Source organism: Aulonocara sp. 'chitande type north' Nkhata Bay, linkage group LG16 (genome assembly GCF_057382095.1).
Source record: "Aulonocara sp. 'chitande type north' Nkhata Bay isolate Kocher_YH1m ecotype deep benthic linkage group LG16, A_spYH_male_GT1.1, whole genome shotgun sequence".
NCBI classification, from domain to species: Eukaryota; Metazoa; Chordata; class Actinopteri; order Cichliformes; family Cichlidae; genus Aulonocara; species Aulonocara sp. 'chitande type north' Nkhata Bay.
Window position 1 is genome coordinate 33,751,636 of NC_141359.1, and position 20,882 is coordinate 33,772,517.

Consider the following 20,882-nt stretch of genomic DNA (forward strand, 5'->3'; position numbering starts at 1 on the left):
CTTGTCTTGGTCTCGAAACCCTCTGGTCTTGGTATTGTCTTGGTTTAGGCGGTCTTGACTACAAGTCTAACTAAGATAGTCTGGTAATACATTGTCCTCTGATGGTGAACATTTTAGTTAACATTTGTAGAAGACAATCACAAAAATAGAGACTTAGGAATATTTTGATGGCAAGGAATTGCCAAAAATACTCATAAGAATCGGAACTTTTATGTAAATAACGAATAAATTCTTCTTTTGCCACTTTGCAGGCCAGTTATCCATCCATTCATCAATAGAATTCCCAAGCCAAAAAATTCCAAGCATTTCAGGCCTCCTCACATTGGAGCATGTGTGGAACACCTGACCTTGGAGGGATCGAAGAGACATCCCTGTCTGATTTCCAAACTACCTCAACTCACTCAAATTCTTGAAGTGGAGAACAATCACCCTCAGACTGGCTCCACTACAGACAGGCATATTGGTGGGCTTGAGGAGATCCTAGAACTATTCCTTCCAGTGGGAAGCTATGCCATCAGTTCAACTTCCACTATATACAGTATATATACATTGTGGGTGGGAAGTATTGTACAGCATTCTGGCACCTCCTTCAGGTAGTAGGGCCACAAGAAGGCTGGCCCTTGTGGCTCATATGGGCTGAGCCTGGCCCCATGGGCTAAGGCCCAACCACCAGCTTGAGCTCCTCCCCTGGGACTGGCTCCATTGTGGGGCCCCCAATCCTTTACCATACCTCTTCCTGAATCCGGTTGTTCAGTTTGACGTCACTATCAGTGTCTGGACCTAAACTCCGCTGCAGGTCCATATATCAAACGATCACTATGGCATTACTGAGAGTTGAAAAGCTGTCTAAAGTCTTTCATCTTTAATAAAATGATCAGCGTTCTGCTCTACCAGGTGTAACAATTGAGTTTAACATCCAGGCATCCATGAAAACGGAATTTATGACATTTAACGGAGTTAGAAGTTAGCAGGGAATTAGCTCGCTAGCTTCTATCTAAATACAATATAGCATGTCCTGACTGCGGGATTTTGGAAACAAATTAAAACGCACAGCTCTGTTATCACTTCCAGCATAAATGAAGACAGAAAACTAAAAAGCAGTGACGTTTGTAGGGTTACTGAAGTTGGGCTAGCTGGTATATAATGATGTGCTACGTGACCGCTAGCGACACAGCTATGTTAGCATAATATAAACAAGCTAACTTTTTTTCCACTCGATAAAAGTTAACGTGAGTGTTCTCGGTGGTCAGGAACAAATGTAATCGCATGGCAGGATACTGTAAAAGGACCAAACTTCAGCCAGGAGAACAACTGAGATAATCCATCCACAATACGAGGTTAGTCATTCATATACTGCTGCATGGGCTGGGCTGTAGTTACATCCTAAGGTTTTAAAAACTGAGCTTAAATAAATGATTAGCGGTAATAAAAGCCGAGGGAGGTCAACAGTGATCACTGACTGTTTTAGGAGCTTTTTGAGATCAAATAGAAGAAAATACATAACATTAAACATGTTAACAACACAAAAGCCATATTAAACGCAGACTACTTTAGGCCCGGAAGTAGGATTCGTCGCGTCATCACTGAACAACCGGATTACACTTAGTTTGGCTCTTCACTTAGAAACAATTTGCCTTGGAAGACTCTAGCATGGGCAAATTGCCGCCATGAACATAGCTCACTAGAGTACACAAACCTCTTCACTTAAATAAGATGGTAATTTGTGATGGGAGACACAAGTAATATAATACGTTTTCAAATTCTGGTGCAGTTATATTTTAGGTAATATCATTTGTATGACAGCACATGAGACAGAAAATATTTTTTATGCAAATTTACATTGTGTTTATTTTTGATAAGGTATTCAGATTTTCTGTTCCCATTCTTCCTTATTCTCTCATCCCTGAGAAAGAAGAAGCGGTTTATGTGAAAAGTAAGCCTGTGATTTTATTTCTGTTTAGCTTTTTTACGATGACAGGATTCCCATCTGACTCCGCTCAGAAGTCCTTAAATATGTATCATGTTGCCTCTAATAGTGAACACAGACTAGAGAGAGGGAGCCATATGGTGAGCCGTCCCTTCTAATTGATACAATATAGGGCTGTGCTTATGATTTCAGGGCTGTTTCATAATCACCAAACAAAGCTCTGCACCTGTTCACTCTGGTATGTTTATCCTAAAAAGATCTTAACTACTGAGCTCATGGGGATGTAATTTGCTGGAAACTATCTCAGTTATTGCTTTACATGCTGTTAAGGAAACAAGTTACAGTTACCCTACCTCTTCAGTGTCAGACAACAGAGTTTCCTGAACTTGGATGGAGCAGAAGAAGAAATTTGTTTTTCCAAGTGTTGTTATTACTCATTAATCGTCATGGGAGAAAATGTTAGAGTGGAGTGGTGATAAGAAATGTCTACTCATGCATACACAGACAATGAAAAACCAAACAAAAGCTCAAAGATGAATCTGAACAAATCGTTATTACAAATCACAACTTTTGCACATCATTAGAGAGGAATAAAGTTTCTTACCAAAGTTGTTGATTTGTACAGTTCTTCTTTCCCACTTGGGTATTGTCCTGTTTATCAGTGCATTTTTTAATTCTCTGTTATTTTCCAGAATCTTGTGCTCTGCTGGATGACAGCACAAGAAGAATTACTATTACTTACAAGAAAGCAACAAATATAACATCTATTAAAGAAAGCTTGTGTGTGTCTGCTAATTACTAGGAAAAAGAAACTGAACACGTCAAGAGTACCTCATTTAAAATCTTATTGACACTTATAATTATACCAAGAACAAGAAAATCAACAATATGTCCTCCTGTTCCTTTCATGTGTTTAGATGAAGAATGTTGTTGTTTATCTAATCTTACAGTGTTTCTAAATACACTGAAACAAACACATTTTCTTTCCTGACATCTAATTGTGACCACTCTGTCAGCTTAGTAAAGAATAATTTTTGACATAATATCAGCAGACAGACAATCCTTGAGTCTGTCTGTCAAAATTACAGTTTTAAACATTACAATAACCTTTATTTCATCTTTATTCCAGATTCTGCACTCTTAAGTAACATATGGTTGTTGTCCCCACACATGCAACTGACCAATCGTGTTGTTGTGATGTCTTAGAGCTGTGACGTCTTGGAAAAAGATGATTCTCTTTTTTTTTAATTGCTTCTTGAATTGATCCTGCCAGTTTCATGTAGAACTTTCTACTGTCAGCATACATTATTGAATATTTCTTAATCTGCCTGTGTTCGTATTTGAGTCAGTAGTTGAAGTTTGCTGTCATGCTATCTGGTAAAAACGTAAAGTAAAAAGGCTTTTAGAAGTTATATAAAAATACTAAGGATCTGAGGATACAAAACAACTTCTTTTCATGGCATATCTACATCATTTCATGACACACTCACTTTAGATAAATCTGTTTGACATAAATTTTCTACAGTTTCTAAGATTCTGCTTAGTACTGAGTCTTTTTCGAAGTTGCAAAGCTATGACATCACAATGACAGTTGGAGTGATTGTCCTGAATACATGATTCATTCACACTTTGAGGTCCAAGTAATTTAACAAGTTGTATTAATTTCTGTGCACTTTGAACAGTGCACTTTGGACAAATGTTCCACTACATAAAAATGTGAAATGATAATACCAACTCTCAATCTGGAAGTCTGTAGTAGCGGAAGAAGTTGATCATTCCCCAGAGGCTGTTCTGAGTGCCTCTGATATATACTCAACAAAATTTCAAGCACTTAATGCTTCACCTAATTGCATCTTCATGCCCATTTTATAGGATTACGTAAACCTGCTGAATGATGATTTAATGACTTAGTCTCACAGACTTAATCTGCAAACTTGTGCTGACCAATTAATGCACTTTTCAGACAGGCAAAGTGTACTGACAGTGGAAAAAATCTATCTGGGCTCCCATATAAATGTAATGAGTGAAAGTCTAAATAGTAGATTTGTTTAAGTGTATCTGTGCAGGAAAACTTACTGTTCATATCATGTAGTTTGTGGAGAGTTGTTTGGGGTATTCCAGGTCCTGTAGAAATGTTTAAATATTAGTTAGTTCTGTGTTTTATTCTCAATGTTGTATTTTCCTTAGAAGGACATTGGAAAGAAAGAAGAAAGTGAACACTAGAAAGAATGATAGAATAGCAAATGAGATATAGATATAAAAATAGGCCTCAATGGCATTTTCTTTTACTCCTATAACTGTCATGGTCCCTGGGTCTTTGACCCAGCATTGTGAACCTAATGAGTTTTGTTATCTCTGTTTCTAGTTCTTGGTGTCTGGTTGGATTTTTGCTAGTTCCTTTTGGTGTCTAGTCTGTCCTAGTCTTATTTCTGTATCTCTGGAAGTCAGTTATGTCTCCATGTTTATTTACCTTATGTCTTCCCACTCTTGCCCCTGTACCCAACTTGTCACTTAGATTTTGTTCAGCTGCACTTCCAGGTGTGTCCACTCTGCCTAATATCTTTCTGTGTACATATTGGCTGTCTCCCTTTGTTCTTTGTCACATCCTTCCTCATGTTGTGCGTAGTCTCGGTCAGTCTGGTTTGGCTTGTACTTCCTACCCTGCAGCTCCATATTTGTTTTTTCTTTTGTTTTCTTTGCCTTCTTTAACAGTGAGACAAAAGCTGTGATTTTAAGTTTAATTTGTCTGCTGACTCCTGCATCTGGGTCCGCTCTCTGCCCCAGTCCATGATAATAACTTAATTATCTTAAGGATAATTCAAACATAATTTAGGTTATCACAAGAGATTGTGCACTGAACACTCAATCAAACATAACTTTGGTCAGGAAACTGGTTTATTTGTCTTCTCCATGGACTCCCTCCAGAAATGGTATAGTAGAGTGACAAACCATTCAATGAGTGCTGAGCAAAAATCTATGGGAGAATTCTAAAGATGCAATGCAACGATGACAGATGTCCTGCATCTGCCTTAGAAAATCCAACCAATGGTCCAAAATGGAAAGATGTGAGCCAATCACGCTGGTTGTCAGATGCATCCATAGAGCCTCATGACCAGGGATTAAAGTAGGATTTGGCAGGTTGGGGAACCCTAAGATGAGGTGTAGCAGAGCAGCATGGGGAAAATAAATATTTAGATATATACTTAGTAACATAATAATTTGTTAAACTCCAGTAGATTTCTTTGTGCACAGGTTGACCTGTGCTTCTACTCCAAAATTCACTGCTCTCTGAGGATATAAGCATTTATGATGTCTTTACCCTTGACATACACAGTAACATTGCCCATAAACATCACAGCCTGCTTCACACATTTCGCTAGCAGACACATTTTGTGACAAACTGCATAGCTTGTCTCTGTACAGATTCTCCGTCATTCAGATCAGTGTTTCCTAAGGAGCTTGAGATACTGGGCTTCTTTAAGTTTCCCCTGGACTTCTTTAAGTTGAAGATGTTTCCCCTCTCATTCAAGAAGCCTCTTCAGTTCTTAAACTAGAGAGAGAGTCCCAGGTATTTAAACCTTAGTGGAGGTTAAGACAAAAGCTGCTTCATCCCAAGGACAAAGGTCCCAAACACAAGCTAAGCCACATAGTGTATGCTGTGAAGTGCAGTGGGGAGTGCTCAGACCTCTACATGGGAGAAACCTAACATCCACTCCATAAATACATGGCACAACATAGAAAAGCCACCTTGACAGGATAAGACTCAGCTGTTCATGTGCATCTAAAGGATAAAGGTCACTTTTTTCAAAGATCCCAATGTTCACATTTTGGACTGAGAAGACAGATGGTTTGAAAGAGAAGTGTAAGAACCCATGTCCACTATGAACAATGATCTTTGGATAGAGGGTATGGCTTAAGACACCAAGTGTCTGCCACCTACAATGCGTTTCTGAGATCCATTCCCAAGTGCCTCAACCCCCACTCACATCTTGCTTCAGTCCCGTCCAGTCACTTCCTTTCCAAGCTACTTAGACTGCACAGATTGTCATGAGAAGTTTTTGCTAGAGAAATGTAAGAATTGGTAGATATTTTAGGGTGACCAACTGTCTTCTTTTCCCCGGACATGTCCACTTTTCACGTTCTGTCCGGGGCGTCCGGGGGGATTTTCGAGATTGATAAAAATTTCCTTTTCCTGTATTCCGACAGAGGACCCATGTGTGAGACGTCATCCCCGAACTGCTGTTTTGTGGGCGCTTGTTCTGCGCTCACAGACGGGACTAACAGCGCGCATCAACGTGCCTAATGATGTTTAAAAGACCCCAAAGCGCAAGTGCATCTTTTCAGACGAACTGCAAAAGAAATTTCCCTCCTACCGACCATAGCTGGACTGGCCATCGGGCATACCGGGCATTTGCTGATGGTGATTTTTTTTTTTACGGGCCAATGGTTTTGTTGTTGTTGTTGTTTTTGTAATGGTATAAACAATGAAAGGTGGTGGATTGGCCAGATGTTTGCAGATGTGTAAAAATAACTCGGTTGTTTGGTGGTGTCTATGTCGTAGCTTCCACAGAGGCCAGCAGACGGATGAGGGAAAGGGGAGACAGGAGGAGGAGAGACTCGAGGCGGCCGAGTGTCGGATGAACTAAACTTCAGGTAAGAAGTTATGACCTGCAGTCTATCTGGGTCAGATATAAACCAAGTTTAGGTGGAGTTTATTTTCGTTGTGCTGACTTTTTATAGTCAGTTACAATAACTCGTACTGCGTACTAGCTAGCACGACAGAGTTTCTATACAGCTGGGCCGGTGCTATAATGTTACTGATAGTGATATGATATCAGTTTGGATAAGTGGTGAGAAGGAAACATGAAGATGAAACCAGGAGATGTCCTTAATGAATCATCAGAGTTGAACAGGTGATGGAGAAACAGGGTTACCTTTAAGGTGACACGAATGAGTTGAAGGGAAGTTATTAACTGTTTCTGAGAGGCAAATAACACCAGGATCCTTTTCTATGTAGCTGACAGCTGGTAACTGTGGAGGGACGGGTCTAGCAAAGTTTTGCCAGGGGGGCCAGGTAGGGCATTAACAGGGAAAGGGGGGCTCAAAGAAATACTTTTCTTTCTTTTTCTCATTTAAAATGTCTCGCTTTTAATAAATAATTTCCTGAATCTTACAACCAAAGTTTTTATCTGATGTAAAATGTATAGAAATCATACATATACCAACAAGACAGTCTTTATGGCTTTGTCTATAATACCTGGTGGGCCGGTCTCTAGTCAAAATGCACTGATCAATTTTTTTGTCCCAATCAAGCCTTCATAGCGACCCAGTACTGTTATTTTTTCTTATGCAGATGAGGCATTATTTCTGTACCATTATTAATTCCAGAGGTTTTTAAGTGGGGTTTTTTTGCACTTGTTGACTTGTAAAAGCCTATATGACATATTTTATTTCATAATTCATTAACCGCACAGAGAAGGCTTCTTTTAAATATGTTTAATATGTTTCTTTAAGCAAGTTCTTCATGACTGAGCTAAGTGTCCTCTTTTTTGGAAATCAAAATATGGTCACCCTAAGATATTTGCAATACTTGTTGAGCCTAGATTTCATTATTTTCTTATTAAAAATCAGGTATCTCCATGCTGACAGTCTGCAACATATAAAAAAATTAAGTCACTGACCAGTAATATTGTTAACTGAAGGTGCTGGAACGCCATTGTGAACAGTTCTGTCCCACTTTAACCACCTCTCAATATTTTAGTTAAGTTGAAGTGTAGCTTTTTTTTCATGCTCTTGGTTTGTGCGCATAATGTGAAATAATGAGGTGTATGTCCTATGGAATGAGAAATATGCATTAATAGTAGTGCTCATTGTGACTGTCCAGTCACCTTCGCCTTTACTGAAGCCTCTATCCACATTATTTCATCTTTCATATCATATCATTTTTTGTAAACCTTTTCTTTTCATTACCCCCTAAGAGCATAAAATAAATTTCAGGAAAACTAAACTTTATTTTTCCCCCACTTTGGAGCCAAAATGGCAACTAGAAGAACAGTAAAGATACATTGTAAAGTCACACAGATTCAGCTGCTCAGATATCGTAACCTTGATATAAAGCACTTGGTTATGGTGTTATTGCTACATGCGATACCTCTGCAGTTGAGAAGAACATGCTGATAGGTGGGACTGAGCACAGCATCATGGTAGGAGCATGTTGATTTGAAAAGGGAGCAGGTTAGGCATTCTTTATGAAACGGATCCACACTGGAGACCCTGTTTAAAGAGAACAACATATAGCTGAGTGAGAACAAAACAAGTCTAGTATAGATGATTTATATTTTCTGAGTTGTAATCAGTCTATTTAGCTGCAGACAAAAGATAAAATGAGGAAAAGTAAGACATGGTAATTTGAAATGGACTTTCATTCAACTGTTTTAATGTATGACATCAAATTCTTACACACAAAGAGAAATGACATATTTTCATCATGTTTCTTACACTGATATTATTCACTAGCTTATAAATCATTATCTCACTGCTCTGTCCTGTTCTACAATAATTTATGGACCCCCAGAGTGCAGAATAAAATCTATTCATCACCAAGCTAGATTAGTGCTACTGCCATGCTTTCATAACAGTGAATCAACTAGAATTTTGGAGATTTGTGTGCCAAAATATAAAAGAAAATGTTGCATCATTTTTGGTTTGATGCGGAGGATGAAAAAGCTACACTTTCCTATCTGTGCATTCACCAAACACTTTATAAGGATCACTATTCTGATGCTGCCTGGACTGTTGACACCGATCATGTTTGGTTCATGGATTCATGCTGTTTGATACTGACACACCATCTGCGGTCCAGCAGAAATCATCAGACCAGGTTACAGTTTTCACTCTAAAGCTGTCCACTTGAGCTTCACATTTCTGTTCGTAGCTGACAAGAGTGAAAGATAACATGATCTTTTGCTGTTGTAGGCCTTTAACCTCAACTTTGGATGTGTTGTTCAGTTTGAACTGCTTTTTTGCTCATCACAGTAGTAACAGGTAATAATATGACATCCAAAGGCTTCTGTAGCCTAGTAGCTTTTCTGTCAGTTCCAACGAGTCTGGCCATTCTCCTTCAACCTCTTATAGACGCAACATTCCTATTTTGGATCTTCTGCTCCCTGTATATTTGTGCCAGCAGGCTCACTAAACTCCTTTAGGCCTAACTGTTGTGGTAGAAATCCCAGGAAATCTTTTTTTTTTCTTCAGAAATACACAAAATAGCCTAGTTGACACCAACAATAATACTGCACTCAAAGTACCTAAGATCCATTCTGACTTTAATTTGAAGTATAACCAAAACTCATCACCTGTACTGTATCTACAGACCTGTCTCCATTGCATTGCTGATACTTATTGGATGACCGGATATTTGCAGGTGCTTTGGTGTTGTCTAGCGCTATCACCTCAGCATGTGGACTTTTATTTCTTTAATCCATATGCAAGCCACAGTGAAAAATGCCAGTTTTGGTTTTGCATAGGTAACATGGCATCCAAAAGATTTCCACTAGATTTAACCTGCCTGGTGTCCGATGCAATAGTTTTTGGTTAATTGTACAAAGGCCGATCCAACAAGACTGTGCTTCAGTTTTGTTTTTTCTTTTAATGAAAGAAAGAATGGCTTCACGTTTGCTGAAAGTTATCACGAAGTCTTATCACAGAGTTCAAAAACCAGTGGGTGATGTCATTGCCTGTGTCTTAACTAATCTGCTTAGAATATTGTAAACTAAGTTTTAGTAAGAAACCAATTAAAGGTATTTCCACAACATCATATAGTTGCTTCATGTGTGATTGTGTCTTCATGCGAAAACTGAGTAATTGCTGAGGTACCTGTACAAGTGATGTTGAGTAGCTCCTGTCTCTGTACTCAGGTAATAACTGAAAGACATAAACTTAATCAGCTGCAAAGAATTATCATAGTGTAAATCTTACAGTGTCAGTAACTTATGCTTACACAGAGTTTGTGCCCTCGTCATAGGCCAGAATTTGAGAGACTTCCCAGCTTCCTGAGGTCAGGTGCCGCATGTTTACTTCTTGACTGTCAGACTGAGAAAAGTAAGAAAGAACACAACAAAACAGAGAAACTATGTTAGCATGACTTCTATTGCACTCTGTGTACCTAAAGGTGTTAACGTTACTACCTAACCCTTTTATTCAATCTCAGACTTTGCTTATTATCTCTGCAGGAAGATGCATTAATCTGGCACACAGTATCCATTGCTTCCAGTGGAACTACCATAAAACACTGTGCTTAATTTTTTCAAGTAAATGTATTCTTTAGTATCTGGTGTTTCAGGAAATGCAGTTAGGATGTAATTTAAAATGATGAGACTTCAAAATGGAATCATATGAACTGCATGAATAATTGTAAGCCCTTTCCTGTGGGCATGACAGATAAGGGAACAAAAATAAACAAGCACACCAACATAAAGCTTTTAACTGGAAACTGAAAACACCTGAGTAAATGTATTCATTTCATTAAAAGTTTTACTTGGTTGGAGATCATAGTGATATGGTTGAATGTCCCGCTGCCACCGTGCTTCAAGGGCATGGTGATGAATAATGTTGTGCAGTCCTTGGAAAACACTGGCTCCTCCCTCTAGGAAAAAAAATAAACAAAAAATGTATGATATCATTACAAAGAAAATAACTGGAGCATCATTTCACTTTCATTAGTTTAATTTCAAATAGAATGACAGCATTAGAAGGTTTCCTTCTAATGCTGTCATTTTTTGTCGTCTTACAAAAAATGATTATAAGAGAATTGGTCATTATAGCCACCTTATCATTTTTGCATCCCAATTGATCTGCCATATTTCCATTCACTTTGTTTATTTATTTATATAGCACCAATTCACAACAACAGTTACCTGAAGGAGCTTTATATTGTAAGGTAAACACCCTTCAGTAATACAGAGAAAAGTCCAAGAATCAGATAAAGCCCTATGGACAAGTGTTCTGGCAACAGTGGGAAGGAAAAACTCCCTTTCACAGGAAGAAACCTTCAGCAGAACCAGGCCTGGAGAGGAGCAGCCATCTGCAGTCACTAGTTTGGAGGTCCTAAGTAAGATCAGTGCAGTGCAATAAGATCAGGTATTTATTACTTTCTTTTACTGTTTATTCAAATGAGCAATGTCTCACTGTTAAAAGGTTAACTTTTGTTGTGACAAAAGAGGGGAACAGAAAATCTAGTTTCTGTACAAGTGGAATGTCTCCACTCCTACAGTGATGTCAGCAAGGTCAGCTAGCAAGATAACAGCCCAACCTTTACATTGTGGAAGTATTTGATAGGGTGACAAGTAATGATTATACTTATCTGTCAGCAGCTACAGAGCATGCTAAAGAGCTCTACTTCATATTTTAAAGAACCACCTAGAAGCTAAGAAAAACTAGTTCACAGCTACAGGTCAGAAAGAGCAACTGTTAGTTTTCTGCTGAGGCTCTCAATCTAAGGGAAATGAATGAGGTTATCACTCGTTACTGGGTGGAGAAAATGCCTCTAATCTTTGCAAGCTAAATACAAAGCATTGTTAGCTGATATATGTATAGATATATAATATATAATCAGCTATATATAGAATTAAAATATATGTGTCCCATAACATTAAATTAAAAGTAAGTAGTATCTTAAAAGCATTTCTTACAAAAAAATAAATGAAGAAAAAAACTATTTAGGATGTCACTGACTAAAGTCCTCACCTGACGATCCAGCCACTTGTCCGATGTCATCACATGTTTCTGAATTGAAAAGATAAATAAGGTTATAAAACCTGTATATATTTACTATGTTTTTGAAGATTAAGGAATTATCGATGATAATTAGGTTTCTAACCTTTGTACAGATGTCTTGTGTTACATCACACAGTGAAAGAATAGACATGTTTTGAGCTCGATTCACCCAGCGTACGCTCAGTCTCTCTTTTGTCACCCACTTCACCATGGTAATGTAAAACTCACTAGGGAAGACAAGCAAATGGTGTCTAAAACAAGCCCGAATCATCAAAATTTTAGTGTTACGTCCCATAAACGGGTTAAGTCATACCTTTTCTCAAAACTGTCAGGAGGTTTCAGTTCAGTTGTGAGAGCGCTGCCATCCAGAGTGACGACATAGAGTCTGACAGACGGATTGATTTGGCACATCTAAAGTGAACACACCATAACTTTATCATTATATTCAGGATCCTAATCAAATCTGATGTAAAAACCCACAATACACTGCACACAACGAAGGGATCGGAGTCAACACTGAGTAATTGTTTGCTATTTTTATGTGCTTTCATTTATGCCAATAGGACTTCACAAGGGAATACAATGAGAATATTAAAAAGGTAGACAACAAACTGTGCTGCGTACTGTGCAGCCCCTTGGGCATGTCAGTTGTTTCCCTTCACTTGAGCATCCTTCAAAAATGGAGCTCATTAGTCTATATGACAAAGGAAATCTCAAAAATACAAAGCAACACATCACAAAGATGACAGTAATTTGTCGTAATTCATGTCTTCTCCAATCCTTCACTTTCTTTTCTTGTGAAGATACATTTTTTGGGGGGGAAAACTCCATCCTGTTCTGTTGATCACATTTGCCACATAAAGGTAAGACATGATAGAGCAGTAATTTGATGAAATAAGCACATCTGAAAACTAGCAAGAGTAATGTTTTTTATATACTTTCTACTACTGTAACCCAGTAACTTACTACTTTGTAGTTTATGTAACCAGTGATAATCAAAATATTGAGAGATGATTACCAACTGTCTTTTATCTTAAGTTCCCTTCAGCCAGAACCCCAAACCCTCAACAACAACTTTAATGTTTTTAGCTGAGGTGGCCTTGTTATAATTTTGTGTTTAGCAATTCTAAGTCATAGTTAACCATTTTAACCATCCATCCGTCCGTGCATCCATACATTTTTTAAGCACTTATCCTGTCAGGGGCTGGGTCTGTGACCCAACGTTTTGAGTTTATTTTGTATTTTTGATTTTCTTATGTTACCTGCATGAATGCAAACTTGTGTTGTTATTTAGTTAGGGTTTAGTTGAGTGGTATTGTAGTCTATGTTTCATCTATGTCTTAGCCTTCATGAGTCTTTTCCTGTTTGTCATGTGTGAGCTCCTTGTCTATGCAGGTTCCCCTTGTGTTTCCCTCTCCCTCTTGTCTCCCTTATCCGTTGCCCATGTCCTTCTCCCTGTGTTCCTTTCTGTTCCCCGAGTCTGTCATGTAATTCATGTCTGTGTGTTCCACGTCCTATTGTCAAGTTTGGTTGTCATGTCTGTGTCTCTCTATGTTTCCTGTTTTCATTTGAAAAGGTCTAGTGTTTCCATGTTCAGTGTGTCTCCCCAGCTGTTTCTGCTTCCTTCATTACCCTTCTGTGTATTTAAGTCCTCTATCTCCCTCTGTTCTTTGTTGGGTTGTCTGTTGTCTCCACGTCAAGTCATGTCACAGAGTTTTATTTCTACTGCTCAGTTTCATGTTTCCCATGTACGTGTTCAGTTTGATTCAGTTCCGTCTTTCCCTTTTCTGCTTTTGGATTCGCCGTACAAACACCCCGGCTATTCCGGCCATAAAATATCAAGTTGGAAGGTGGGTGTAGCTTAGCCCTTCCTCTCATAGGGTAAGAGGTAGTATACTGTCTGTACTGGTTGCCAATTTCTCACAGTAGTGAACTGTATCCTATCATATTTGTTACATTAATTTCACTTGTTAATCTGTTTGCAGCTGTTAACGACCAATATACATTTCTTTAGATACCTACTTTATTTGTTCCTTTAGCAGTGAAACCATTAGCAAACCATGCTTTTAGCAAAATTTGCATATGCACCTGTACCAATGCTGGTTTACCTTTAAATATACAATGTCTACCTCTAAACTGTTTAAGCACTCACAAAAATCCCCTCTGTCAAACTGCAATTTTATATCCCATTTAGGAGATTCTCTTTAATACTCTGAGCACCACAACTGCTCAGCTGTGTTCAGAAAAAGTGTGGCTTCAGTTAAAATCTGCCTGATCACAACTTTAACCATGCACATTAAAAACTTATACTTTGGATTTGTTCAAATATGATGCTAAGGAGTTCTGACTAATGATTCATTAAGTCAGGAGTGGGACTGTGCTATCTACTATCAATGTAATTATCAAATTTAAGCATGCTAACATGATAAAATGAGATGATGAATATTAAAAACAACACATAAATGCAAACATTTTTATGGTGAGCTGCTTAGCTTTCAGCTCAAATGACCTGTTTGTACAGAAACTTACACTCCCAAAATCCAACCGACCACATAGGCTGGTTAATGGCTCATTTTTCTCTTAAATTATTTGCCTATAAAAACAAACCATAGCAATATCATCGATTGTGGACTGAGTTATGATACAATTCTTGAGACGACTTTAATACTGCATTTCCAATGTGCATCTCTGGCCTTGTTGTTCACACATTGAGGCTGGTCAGGAAAATCTAGCATAGGCCAGGGTGCAGTGTGGAACAGTTTGTCACTATTAATAATGTGTCCATAAAAGACTCCCACTGGGGTGTGCTTTTTACCATGTATTCACTCACAGAGGAGACACCCACACAAATGTATCCCAGAGTGACTGGCCCAGAGGTATAACTGTCAGACTGCCGAGCAGCATCACTGCTCCCAAAGACAAAATGAATGAGAAAGCAATTAAATCTCTGCTTCATTTAGTCCCATAATATCTCAACTCTGACCTCTCTCAAGGGTGTAAGCAACAAAATGTCAATGTAGGTTTTTTTTTATTCACTGGATGGGCAATTCTAAGATCAGGAGCAGTGCTTCATTAACAACACATCTTCCTTCCATTCCTCCCCATCTGTGGTCAGGTCTAAACCAACAAATGAGGTTGCCCTCCACCTTATGACCCTCATTCTGACAGTTTTCCTCAACCAATCTCCCATCTAAAAGGCATTTGATACGCTAAACATCCACATCAAGAGATGGGAGGTGTGTTAACTTGCCTTGCTGAAGCGTATCATGCTTGTTTCCCTCCCAGTGCCACAGATTCCTGCAGCCATCCCTCTTCAAAGGGAGCAAGACAGCGCTAGCATGAATTAAACAACAAAAGGATTTGCTAACCTTTATGGATCAGCTTAAGGAGAGAGCCAGTAGTTGTATTACTGATCGCACCGGTTTGATACAATATAGCTGCAATAAAAAAGAACACTATCCTCTTTTCAGGTTATAGTGGATTCAGCTGGTTATACAGTACCAACTACTCTAAATGCAGGTTATTCTGGGTGGAACAGCACATCTGAGCCTAGCATCAGAGCAGTGATGTCAAGTTTTTACTACCTTTAATTTTATAATTAAACACAGTTTAAGCTTGACTTTTATGAGTCCCACCTTTGGATAAGGATACTCTTTTCCTCTAGGGTAAAGGGAGCCTGTGAAACGGGGGAGGAACATTGTAGGGACCAGGGAGTCGTTGATGGTGAGGTAAGCCAATCTGGAGCCGTCTGGTGACCACCAGTGGGCCACCTGAGTGTGCAGTACCATCTCTGCAAAGACAAACCAAAACAATCTGAAAGCCCAAGTCAAAAGAAATGGAAGTTTAATGAGTTATTTTTTTAAATGCAATGTACACAATACTCAGATTTTTACATCAACTTTTTAAAATTAAATGAAAAGTGGTGAGACTTTAAACAAAGTACAGTTTTACTGCATAAAAATAAAAAATATTATTTGCATTTATTTGGATGCATTTACAATAAAACAAACTCAAATAATAAAACGCACAGATAATAGTCCTATCAGGTTGGTTTGAACTTAAACTGTAACTGTATCCAAGATCTGCTACAATAAAACACTCATTCTGGTCCTGATCTTTGGGCAGTTGAAGTCTGTATATGAAAAGAAGCTTATTTTTGTAAAAGATTATGTCATGATCCACCAGTGGCTGTCCTGGGGTGTGTTGCCTGACTCCAGTGGTCACCTGATCTTCACAGACATGCACACGCATGTGTGGCTTATCACGGCTGATAAACACCAACCATACTTAAGGAGCCTGGTTGGAGTGGTGTGCCTCACTGGAGCATTGCACTTACTAGTGTTAGTGTACCCTGGCTTAGTCTCTTGTTGATCTCCCTGTGTTCCTGAGTGTTTCTCTGATATCTGTCTCAATCTCCCTTGTATAGACCTGAACCTGTCTTCCCTGGACCCTTCCCAGTTGAGCATTCACTCTCCAGAGTGAGCGTAGTGTTGGAGTGGACGGTGTGGAATCTGGATTTGGATTGTACATAGTGGAGTGTGAGCGTGTGTTCCCCTTTTCCCACCTCTGGACCTAGCCTTGGAATCCCTGGAGCCCTCTTCTCCCCATCTCACTGTACATATGTACATATCACCGGTGTTGTAAATAAACCCACTTGTTTGATTGCACAGTTCAGAGTCCTGCCTTTTGAGTCCAGTGCCAGCATACATGACAGATTGAAGAAGACTTAGGTTAGGGACTTCTAAAATCAGTTTGCTTCTGTTGTTACCTCATGTCGATCTCATCAGCAGTGATCTGAAGAACCTTTTGCCCATATAGAGGTTTCTTTCCACAGCTGCATACATGTTGCCTTCTTAATAAGTGGTTACTGTACATTATTGCACATTACTAAGGCTGAGTGGGACTACCACATCCATTTCTCCTATAATTTCTCCATGATGACCAATGAGTTTGAAATTCAGCGTCTTTTTTCTGTTTTTGTTCTCTACCAGGTAAATATCTGTCTGAAGGTAATATCTGTCTGTTCAGCACTTAAAAATAAACGTTTTAACAGACATTTTATGTAAAACATCAGCAAGGAGCTACACAATGAAACTCTGAAAAGTCTAACACTACAAAGCTTAAAAGTGGCAGAAGGTTTGGACAGAAGTTCTCTGAAGGTTCTTTGAGTGAGTTGAACTAGTTATCACCAAACCTGCAGGCCAGTGTCTGTATTTAGTGGTGACTTGAACAAAACTGCATTGCTGATTGCAGGGGGATGATGAATACACAACAACATCAACAACAGGAAAATGTCTGACAATGTTTGTGGAACGTTTCATTCAGATTGGCCTGCTTGTTGATGAGGAGATATGGTACATACTTCTTATAATAGGATGTTAATATATGTTTAGGATTTAACATTAAGATAATAATAGAAAAAGAAAAGATAGTAGTACATTAAGTATAGTATAGTAGATTAAGATAGGATGGTACAAATCAAACAAAAACAATGTAGTCCATAAAAAAATGATCTTAGTGTTTGTACTTTCATTACAAAGATTTCTTGAAGAGGCATGCAGAATCTTACAGAATAGTAGCTGTGAACTAAAAAGCAGAAACTTTTCTGTGGCAGTTTGCGACCCTGCAGCCTCATACTTACCCTCATAGAGCCAGTCTGAGATGCCATTGAAGACAACCCCCTCCTCCCCAGATGACGTGAGCCTCCACGAGCTGCTCTGAACATCCATTTGGTAGTAGATGTTGTTTTCAAATATGTACACCTGTGGAATAGAGGAAATAAAAAAGTTAATGTATTAAGTAAACAAAAGAGAGAAGATACCGTAATGTATGAAAACAAGAGAAAGATAATACCAGCTTGTATTTATGTCCCCAAGCTTGATTTATTTCATGTATTTTAAGATGCATTGCTTTTTAGACATGTACTAGTTTTAAAATTATGGCCCAATTTCTTTTTGGGCCAAGGTGATGGAACACCTCCACTGAACAAATAGGTAAAGGATCACTGCGACTGGTCCATTGATAAAAACACACTCAGAGAGTGGCTCATCTAACACAGATAAATATGGGAGAGCTCATAAGTAATGAAAACTACTTTGTCATTAGCACCATGACACACTGCTGCAGGGCTTCCTGGTGAACAGTTTCCACTGGGGGCAGGTATAAATACTGAGGAAACGAGATAAATATGCTATCGAATGCTTAATTACCTTCCTTGTCTTCACTGGAGAAAATAATGGACTGATTATTCGGTGCATGATGCATGGCACGTTGGAGGCATTACTCACACAGAGAGCTCCAGTCGCCCAACAAGATGTCTTTCAGCAACAGCTTGATTAGTGAAACTGACTTCTCCTCACAATAATTGTTTGGTTTAAGGGTAGTTTGTCTGTTCTCTCAAGTCACAAACAATCTTTATTCAGGATTTTGTTTTGTTTTTTCTCCCTGCTGAGCAAAGAAAAATTTCAAACCTTTGTGCATGCATAAAGGCCTGGGCTCCATCTCATTCTGTTCACAGATCTTTGAGTTCTTTTGCTGATCACTTTCTCCACTGATTGCATCATCGTGTGATGTATAAAATATCAAAAACTAGTTTATATTCTGGTCCTGATGGTTTAGGATTTGAATGCTTAGTTAATAGATTCGAGTTTGGGTTTCTGTATTCCAGTATTTGAAGCATTGGCTGTTATTTTTTGAGGGTTAATTCTTGTGTTGATTATATTTTGGATCTTTGTCCTAATCTTATGTCTTAACCCTGTAAAACATGATTCATGAAATAATAAGAAGATTTACATCACTCTTGCCTGTCCAGTGTTCTTCTATATTTTATTTTGTGTGAGTTTCCTTCTCTTTGTGACCACTTCCTGCTTTGCTTTGATAGTTTGCTGCTGTCTCTCGTGTTTGACTTTTACTTTTTCCCTGCTATTGTCTTGATTATCTTCAACCATGCCTGCTTTCCTTCCAGATTCTCACTCGGTCCTCCTCAGTGTGTGCGTATGTGTGTGTATAATGCTATCCTTCCCTTTAGTCCAGGTCTTTATTTCTGTCCATCTGTGAAGCATCTGTGTCCTTCCCATGGTGCTCGATACTTTGCATTATTTAGTGTGTGGGTTTGGATTTCTAGTTTTTTTTTTCTTTTTCTTTTGTTTTCTTTTTTTTGTTTTTTTGCATTCTGAACTGAATAGCTTTTATTGCATCTTTGAATCCACAAATATTAACAGTTTGACCCTCTGAGATCTATGTCATCATTAGTAATAATCATAACTATATACATTTGAAGAAGGCAAAATTGACTTGTTGGGAAAAATGTTAAAAAATGTTAGTTAGCTTTTGATATAAATAAATAAATACAAAAATAAACACCAAAATACTAAATATTTTGATTGCACTGGGGCTAGACTTCACAGAGAAAAATGAGAAAAACAAGCCAATTACAGTGTTTTTTTTTCCTATAATGACTTATCGAAACTTTGACTTCATAATGATCTAAAAGCAACAATTCTAAATGGAGATGCAAAAAAAATCTTTTTCATTTCTGATTGAAAATGAATGACATTATGTTTGCTTTTGCTTTTTTAGCTTGACAATTGATTTGTGTCTCAATTATTTCTAAATGCCTGAAGCCTAAAGCAATGTTAAGAAATTCATGATGGGATGGGATATAGCTCATTTGCAGTCTGGGTGGTCACTGGAAAAGCTTAAACTTGTATATCAAATTACATTTTATATAGTTTATGATTTCTGACTCTTCAAGGATGATTTATTTATGCATTGTTTTTCATATCCAGAGGCAGGATTTTATTGTGAATATTTTGCATGCATTTGTTTAACTGTAATATTTATGAGATGAAAAGAATTATGGGCTGGAATGATCTGTGCTGCAATGGCTGAGGAAGAGATGCATACCAAATAAATGCAGTGTGATAAGTTACATTTAACGGGTTGCAATCAGTGGTTAAATAGATGTTGAATAATGGATTGGTTTTGAATGTGTCCAGTTTGAAGCCTTTGCTTTGCTTTGCTTATCTTTCCTTGTCCATACTTTTATCTTGCTGTCATTCTGATACAAGTTCATCTTGGTTTCATTTCTCCAAGGATTGTTTTCTCTTTCTGAACTCTGCAGGCTCTTTCAGATGTTCTCTGGCACATTCTAATCTTGCCTTATTGTTTCTGAGTTTATCCGGTGTTTTGGAGCCTTTTGTATTTCCATTCATAAAAGTATCTCTGGACTGTAGACAGAAAACGATGCACAAGAATGTTCTTCACTCAGTTAGATGTTGTGAAGGGGTCCTTGTTGTGTCCATTTCTTGTTTTAAAGAATGAACCAGATTCTTGATTTTATCTCTGTGACAGATTTGTTTAAAGTTTCTTTGTCCCAGTGATTGCATCTCTAACTTGCCTTGACATTCCTGTGGACCTCATATTGAGAGCTTCAGTGAATAACAAAACTGCTCATCAATCAGTTATTCAGTCTTTTTTGAGCCTCTGAAAGTGTGGGGCTGTGTATAAAACCCTTTAACAACAGTTTTACATCAACATTACATTTTAAATTTTTGGTGGACTTCAGGAAGAACAGCTTTGCTTTAGCTAATGTGACAACCTATAAACCAAGCATCCAGGAAAGCCTATGGAAACCAAGGGAATAAATCCTGAGGTAAACTAACCACTGAATCAATAAAAGCTTAAGAATATAATTCAAGCATGGTTGTTTTAAGATTTAGTGACCTTTATAAAGCTCTACAGTCACTTACCAGTTGTTGACCCCGAACACCCCATGAAGCAAACTGGAGCACTGAGTCAGACACCTCTGGAGGATTGAGCTCCCGCACCTCCCTGATGTAATGGTAATGATAAAAGTATCACAAAATCAGTCTAGCAATCACTGACACACTGTCATTGAAATCTCAGTGAGGTGAACATTAGCTCTGCACTATCAGTTTAACTTTTAACCTATATTATATAAGATTATATTCATCTGTTAAAGATAGCATGCTGACATTTTTGTCCTAAGATGTGTGACACTGGTGCTCTTAAAGGATGGTCAACTGAAAAAGAAATCATCCCATTATATTATTTAGGATTTATTTCTATGTTTCCTTACCTTGTGTATAGATTGTAGAGGAGGTATGATGCCAGGAAAGAGTGCTGGTAGACCTAAAAATAAAACACACAAACAAAAAAA

General features: G+C 38.2%; 1 protein-coding gene across 3 annotated transcripts in view; it reads right to left on the reverse strand.

Annotated features, from left to right (window-relative positions):
- LOC147311907 (inactive dipeptidyl peptidase 10) overlaps positions 1–20,882 on the reverse strand; it is a 145,363-nt gene that overhangs the window by 16,465 nt on the left and 108,016 nt on the right. For 2 of the 3 annotated variants that reach the window (XM_086266234.1, XM_086266236.1), the window contains exons 6-18: positions 20,802–20,854; positions 20,452–20,533; positions 17,343–17,463; positions 15,337–15,491; positions 12,015–12,112; positions 11,805–11,928; positions 11,672–11,710; positions 10,464–10,571; positions 9,927–10,018; positions 9,803–9,850; positions 8,079–8,200; positions 4,004–4,051; positions 2,532–2,633 (exon numbers count right to left, since the gene is read on the reverse strand). In XM_086266234.1, the coding sequence (XP_086122360.1) occupies positions 2,532–2,633; positions 4,004–4,051; positions 8,079–8,200; positions 9,803–9,850; positions 9,927–10,018; positions 10,464–10,571; positions 11,672–11,710; positions 11,805–11,928; positions 12,015–12,112; positions 15,337–15,491; positions 17,343–17,463; positions 20,452–20,533; positions 20,802–20,854 (1,192 nt within the window). The remainder of the gene's footprint in view (positions 1–2,531; positions 2,634–4,003; positions 4,052–8,078; positions 8,201–9,802; positions 9,851–9,926; positions 10,019–10,463; positions 10,572–11,671; positions 11,711–11,804; positions 11,929–12,014; positions 12,113–15,336; positions 15,492–17,342; positions 17,464–20,451; positions 20,534–20,801; positions 20,855–20,882) is intronic. The other variant, XM_086266235.1, reaches the window with a different exon arrangement.